Consider the following 7,196-nt stretch of genomic DNA (forward strand, 5'->3'; position numbering starts at 1 on the left):
TAAGGTTACCTATAGGAAAGGAAGCAAACCTAGAGAGAACAAACTTGTGAGTTACAAATAGAGGGTTTTTGGGGGTGTTCCTTTCAGGTTTACTGGGGGAGAGGGTGGCAGAAAGTAGCCTAGATAAAATTCTCTGGATACCCTAGGCATTTTTTTTTCCTACCCAGGGGTCAGATGGCACCATCTGGGGACTGAGGATTTCACCCTGAGGGCCATGATGGCTTGCCCCAAGCCAAGGGCCAAAGATAGCCCGCCCCGGGCAGAGGGCCATGACGGCTCACCCCGAGCCAAGGGCCGAAGACAGCCCGTCCCGAGCAGGGCAACACCCGCCATGGGCTGGCCGGTAGACTCCCCCTCTAACTGCTCCCACCCCATTCTGGTCCCCTCACCTGACTGAGTACTGTGTGCCCAGGGACAGCGTCTCCACTTCCAGCACCACCACATCCCCCCACCCCCCAATAAGTGGTCATACTATAATTTGAAGTAGGTGTCACTTCCCTCCCCCTTTATAAATGGCAAAGGGAACCTGAGAATTGTGAACAGGCTCCCCCCAGGCCTAAACAGCTTTTGGCAGAAGCATTAAACAGATCAAAATATGTGGTGCATTTAGGATGTCGGTCCTCTTGGACATGCTGCCACTGTTAAGTGTCATCAAGTAGACAACACATAGTGATTTTCAACAATCCATTGTATAGGTGATCATCTCTGCTTTTCCAAGGAAACCCCAATCTGTAGGTGGTGGGGCTCACATCCCCTCCACGGGTGGTGGGGCACACGCCCTCTATTTTGTGCGGGCAGCCGGCAGGCACACACCACCCCCAGCGCAGGTGACTGGCGGGTGCTCGCCATCTCCCGTGTGTCATTTCCCACATGGGTGGCCAGTGGGCACGTGTCATCTCATGCACGGGTAGCCGGCAGGCGCCATACCCCAGCGCGGGCAGCCGGAGGGCGCCCATCATCTCGTGTGTGGGCAACCGGTGGGTGCGCATCATCTCGTGCACGGGCAGCCGGTGGGGGTGGGTGTGCGCCATCCCCTAGCACGGGCGGCCGGTGGGCGCACATCATCTCGCATGCGTCATCTCCCACGCGGGTGGCCAGCAGGTGCGTGGCATCTCATGCGCAGGCAGCAGGTGAGGGTGGATGCTTGCCATCCCCAAGTGCGTGTGGCCGGCGTGCACATGTCATCTCATATATGGGCAACTGGCGGGCACGTGTCTTCTCTCAGTGGGCACGTGTCATCTCTTGCACAGGCAGCCTGTGGTTGCGCACCATCCCCCAGCGCAGGCAGCAAGCAGGCAGCGGGCGTGCACCATCTTCGTGCACAGGCGGCCGCCGGGCGCATGCCATCTTCTGCACTGGTGGCTGGCAGGCGTGAGCCATCTCCCGAGTGCCATCTCCCACACAGGCGGCTGACGGGCATGCGTCATCTTGTGTGTGGGCAGCAGGCGGTGCACACCATCCCCCAGTGTGGGCGGCCAGCAGGCACGCGCCATCCCTCCGCCCGGCGGCTGCTGGGCAAGTGCCATCTTCCATGTGGGTGGCTGGCAGGCACAAGCCATCTCCTGCGCATCATCTCCCACACAGGCGGCTGGTAGTCGCGCTTTATGTCGCACGGGGGAGGCCGCCCGCTCCCCCTGCCGCTGCCATCTTGGCTCCAAGAATTCTCCCCAGAACTAGTCCACTTTGCTGTAGTGTGGAGGCTCTGCTCCACCAGTCCTGGGGAGGCCCGGTGCCCACTCTCCATCCTGGGCGAGGGATTCCATAGGTTCCGGCTATGGGAGCTTCATGGAGCTGCGGCTGCGGTGCGGCACAGTGCGGGCTCTGTGGGAGGGGGTTGGGAGCTGCGCCACTCACCCATTCTTCCTTGGGAATCCTTGAATTCCTGTTGTTGAGCCTCAATCCTCACTGAACACCAGTCATTAACTGTTTAACTGTTCAATTATCAATAAACAGAAGTCTGTAGAAGGGCATAGTGGCGCTGTTCCAAGTGGTCCGCTGCTCCCGCAGCTCACCACGTTGTCTCTGCCTCCACCGCCATCTTGGATCTCTGATTGCTGCTTTCTTGACATCATGTGAGTCTTTTCTTAGGTCGTCATAACTATTTAGTGATCCAGAGTATGGAAATCTTTTGTGAAGGACATGTATATTTGTGCTCCTTTGTTTTTTTTTTTTTTTTTTTTTTTTTTTTTTTTTTTTTTTTTTTTTTTTTTTTTTTTTTTTTTTTTTTTTTTTTTTTTTTTTTTTTTTGTAGATATAGCAGTGGATTCCCTCAGAGTACCTGAATGGTAAACCAGGAACCCTGTTGTTCCCTTCCTGAAATGGCGTCTCCACTTTCCTCAAGGTGTCCTCCTCCCTTCCACTTGAGCTTAAGGGGTCCCATGTAGTGTAGTTAGACAACAGTGTTTCCCTCTGAGTATATGTGACATTGGTGGTCCTGGTGCTGACTAGCAGGGTCAGTAACTGAATAGATTCCAGGCTGTGGGGCAACAAGGTCTCCAGGTAGCAGTGGCTGTGGTCTGGTGCTCTGTGTGAGTTTGTGGTCTAAAACCGTAGCCCCTCTCCCTGTCAGGCAGTGGTAATATTGCTGGCTACAGTGTGAGTGTGCCTAGGCTTGGATGCAGCCTTTAGTAGACAGAGAGGAAGTGGTAGCTGGAAGTTACTCATGGGCTCCTTGCCCAGCCATGCCACAGATAGGTTGGCATCATGCAACAGAGCAAAGGTAAGGTCCCCTAATGAGCTGGTCTCACGAGAGGCTGTTCTTGATTTCTTGACTACTACCAAAATGAGTGTTGATTATGGATCTAAGCAAAATGAAATCTTTGACAACTTCAAACTTTTCTCCATCCATCAATATTTTTGTCTGTTGATTAAGATTTTAAAAAAATATTTAAAGCTGTTGTATTTGATCTTAAGTAAGTGCTTCAAGTCTTGATTAGTTTCTGCAAAAAGTTGTGTCATCAGCATAACACAGATTGTTAATGAGTCCTCTTTAAATCCTAATGCCACATTCTTCATACAGGTCAGCTTCTGGAATAATTTGGTCAGCATACAGATTGAATAAAGATGAAGAAGGGATACAACACTGACACATACACTCTAATTTTAAAACCTTGCAGCATCCTTTTGTTCTGTTTGAATGATCAGTTATTGGTTTATTTACTAGTTTCACAATAAGCACAATTAAGCTGTAGTATAGTTAAGAAAACACAAGTAAACATCTTCCTTGAGTTCTTTCTTTTCAGCCAAGATTACCCTAACATTAACTACTGTATCTCTTATTCCACAATATCTCTATCTTTTATAAAATTTTTATTTTAAAATGGTTTAATTACAAAGTTTCTTTTGCATACAACTTGAAATTTCTTTAATCTTTGACAGTCCTGTGTGGATGTACTATTCTAGCCATTTTTTAATTATCTCAACAAGATTTTGCTTGGGTTTAATAGAAATGATATTGTTAATAATTTCTGGGTATGCACATCTGTGTTTACTGCTGTATTATTGACAATATCAAAGAGATAAGCAAGTGCCCATTAGCAAACGAATGGATAGAAAAACCATGGTACATCCACACAATGAAATACTACACAGCATTGAAAACCAATGAAATAGTAAAACATTACCCAACATGAAGGGGAGCCTTAAGGACATTATGCTAAGTGAAATATCTCAGTTACAAAAGGTCAAATACTGTATAATACCACTGTCATAAAATAGGACTTAGGTGGTGGTTGGGGAGGGAATGGGGAAGAGTGGATAAATGATGAACACTCTATTAAAACAGATGAGTGGAAGAACTGTTCTAAAGGAACATATGATTATGTGTTGTATGTATGAGAACAATATGGAACAAAAGATGCATTGTGGTGTGGGCTGAGGAGAAGGAGAGGTGAGAAAATGTGCAACAATGAATTAAAAAAATAAAAATAAATATAAATACAAAAGTCTGAAATTTGTCAAGCATGAGATCAAGATGCAGCAGTAATATATTTGGTGATTGGTGAGCAAAAGCTAGTAGTTTGAAAACATAGATTAGCAGTTTGAAAATAAATATCAGAAATATTTCCAATGGCATAAATGAGACCGAGAGTGGAAGTTAAATTTTGTGCAGAAAATGATTTATTGAAAATACATTTTTTTAAAATATATAAATTGTAACCATACTTGTAGGCCCACCCCATGGAACCTACTCGTGGTGGTTTTTTGGCCCCACTAGGGGGTTGGCAGAACAGACTTACCAGATGAACTGGGAGTCTAGTGCAAGGCGCTTGCCAGCATTTGGGTGTGTTGGGCTGGTAAGACACTGAAAGCTCAAGCCCCGCCTAGGATCTTGGGATATTTAATGTCAGCTGAATCTGGACTTTGCCTTCTTTAGGCGCAGTAGATTTGAGGGCTCCGGGCACTCGTGGTGGTTTTTTGGCCCCACGAGGGGGTTGACAGAGCAGACTTCCCAGATGAACTGGGGTCTGGGGCAAAGAGTTTGCCAGCATTTGGGTACGCCCAGACTGGTAAGACACAGTAGGACTGGAGGGCTGCAGGCCTTCAGGCCAGTCTTTCATTGTTTTTGTTCAGGCATTCCTCTAGGTCGTATAGCCCTGATGTACAAGTTGCCATCTTGCGGTCACTTGTGGTGCTGTGAGGCTGAACACTGTGACACGGATGTGTCAAATGCGTTAATGGTTGGCTACCCAATGCGAACTGAGAGTGAGGTGGAGCTCCCCGATTAAAACAAGCTTGGAAGGTGGAGTGGCATCCACTTCCATAATAGCTTGCCTCTGGAAACCCTATGAACCTGGATAAAGGATGTAAGGCACCCAAGTGTAGAGGACTCTCCTTCATAGGGTCGCTATGAGTTGGCTGCAACTCGATGACACAAGAAGTCATAGGCATTGCTGGATGAAATAAACAGAAACAAAATTTACTATATCTGTGTAAAGAAACAATGGAGAAGCTCAATTTCACCAGTCAAAACAAAATCAGAGGCCCACTGTTTAATATTGATTGTTGATTACCATCGAGTCATGCCTGACTCATAGTGACTCCATAAACAAAAGACCTGAGGCCTTTCTCCAACTAACCTTTCTCCAAGTTCTTAGAGTTTCCAGAGGCATGTGGTTTAGGAAGTGGATGCCACTTCTGCTTCCCAACCTCTCTTAAAACTGGGAGCTCCACCAAACACTGTGAGCATCACAACAAATCCAGATTATCTCAGCACAGAAAATTGACAGAGGAGTACTATACAACTTAGAAGAATGTTCCTCCAAAATACAGTATCAAAACACTAAAAGATAATTCCTTAGACCCAACTTATTAAAAAGATAAGGGTCCTCTAGGTTTTGCTGACTCTAAACAAGAGGCTTTAAAAATATAATACATAATAATAATAATAATAATATACCCCAATAAAACCCCAAAACAAACAAACAAAAAATCCAAACATTCCATAATGACCCTCAACCAAAACAAGAGAGTCCATCTTACAGAGTCCAGTCACTCCACCCAGTTTCCAAAATGGAGACAAGGGCTTGGCCTTAAATTCAAGTGTCCTCCTAGAGGTCTTACTGACTCTTAACAAGAGGCTTAACAATGAAACAATCCACAAGTTCAAATGGAAACTGAAGAAAATTACAAGCACACAAAGCTATCACCTTGGGCTTATCTTACTTGAATTTTAAAACTCTTTTATGTATAGATTTGATGTATTGCATTCTAATTACTGAAGACCAAAAGAATTGTGAAATTACATCAAGGAAATCAATAATAAGAAAGCAAAAGATGATTAAAAAGACAGGAAATAAGGACAAAAATGGATGTCACAGGAGACTCTGAAGCTTTCTCTTTAATGAAGCGAAGCTAACACAAAGCGGGGAAAAAATCATGGAAGAAGATACCTGAAGATTTCAAAGGGAAGCCCAAGAAGACAAAAAAAGTATAATGAAACATCTGGAGTTAGAAAACCAAAAAGGAAGAATATACCTTTAATTTTTTACCTAAGAGAACTGAAGAACCTGAGACTCTAAGAAAACCTCCAAGAAAGTCTAAGAACATCGGTCCAATGTTAGAATATTTGTGTTTCATGTGAAGATTAAAGTTCAATTCTAAGGCAGTGCCCCTCAAGTTTAGGAACAACCCATCCATCAGTGGAAAGGTTTAAAAGGATTAGAGAGCTACTTCTGAAAATCAGCCTATGAAAACTCTTTGTATTGTTGTTGCTGTTATATATCATCAAGTCACCTGTGAGTCATTGCAACTTGATGTACAACAGCTCTGAAGCCTGCCCTGTCCTGAGCCAGTCTTGCTGATTCCAACATACCTACCCCCGTTATCATAGTTACTGTATCAATTAGTTTCCTCTGGGGTCTTTCTCTCCTCCCCTATGCCCCACCCTTCTGAGCATGATGTCCTTCTCTATGGACTGGTCATTGCTCTCCATATGCCAAAAGTGTGTGAGACGGAGTTTCAAAATCCTAGCTTCCAAGGAGAAACTTGGTTTCACCTTCTCCAAAACAGACCTATTTGTTTTCTTGGTGGTCCATGGTATGTTCAAGACTCTTCTCCAACACAATTTAAATGCATCAGTTTTCCTTCTGTCATCCTTAGTTATTGCCCAGCTCTCCGATACATAGCAAGTAATTGTGAAGACCATGGCCTGTATCAGGTGCACCTTAGTCTCTAGACTGACATCATTGCTTCTTGGTATTCTGGAGAGGTCCCTGACAGCAGATTTTCGCAGTGCAATTCATCTTTTAATTTCCTGACTGCTGGTGCCAAGAGCATCGATTGTGGCACCAAGCAAGCTGTGGCTCTGGTGGCCTCTTGGTAAGAAGCTGTGCTGCAATCTCAAAGGCATGTGATTTGAACCCACCAGCTCTGTGGGAGAAGGATGGGAAATCTCTTCTCGTGGGTCTTTTGCAACAGTCAATCTCCAACTGAACAGGTAGCACTTTCTTCCATAGTACACAGAGTTGCCAAGAGTCAGTGACTGGCTCAAGAGCATCTAAGAACAACAAAAAGAACAGCACAAGTATATAACAAAGGAGTGTCAGAGAAGAAGACCCTCAAGAAGAAAGCATAATAAGTTGAAGCCGACTCAATGGCAAGTAACAGCAATAATGGACATATGTGTTGTTTATATAGATCGTTTCTTAAAATACTGCTTTGTAAGCTTGTTTACTATATTTGAATAATTTGAGAAC

General features: G+C 45.0%; 1 protein-coding gene across 1 annotated transcript in view; it reads right to left on the reverse strand.

Moving 5' to 3' along the window:
* The window catches only part of LOC102871009 (60S ribosomal protein L27a-like), a 111,867-nt gene extending 110,836 nt beyond the window's left edge, over nt 1-1,031 (reverse strand). The window contains exon 1 of the mRNA XM_006881038.1: nt 890-1,031. Coding sequence (XP_006881100.1) covers nt 890-1,031 — 142 coding nt within the window. The remainder of the gene's footprint in view (nt 1-889) is intronic.
* Between the last annotated feature and the right edge of the window lie 6,165 nt (nt 1,032-7,196).

The sequence above is a fragment of the Elephantulus edwardii genome, unplaced genomic scaffold (genome assembly GCF_000299155.1).
Source record: "Elephantulus edwardii isolate Elephantulus edwardi_28Jun2011 unplaced genomic scaffold, EleEdw1.0 scaffold00011, whole genome shotgun sequence".
Lineage (NCBI taxonomy): Eukaryota > Metazoa > Chordata > Mammalia > Macroscelidea > Macroscelididae > Elephantulus > Elephantulus edwardii.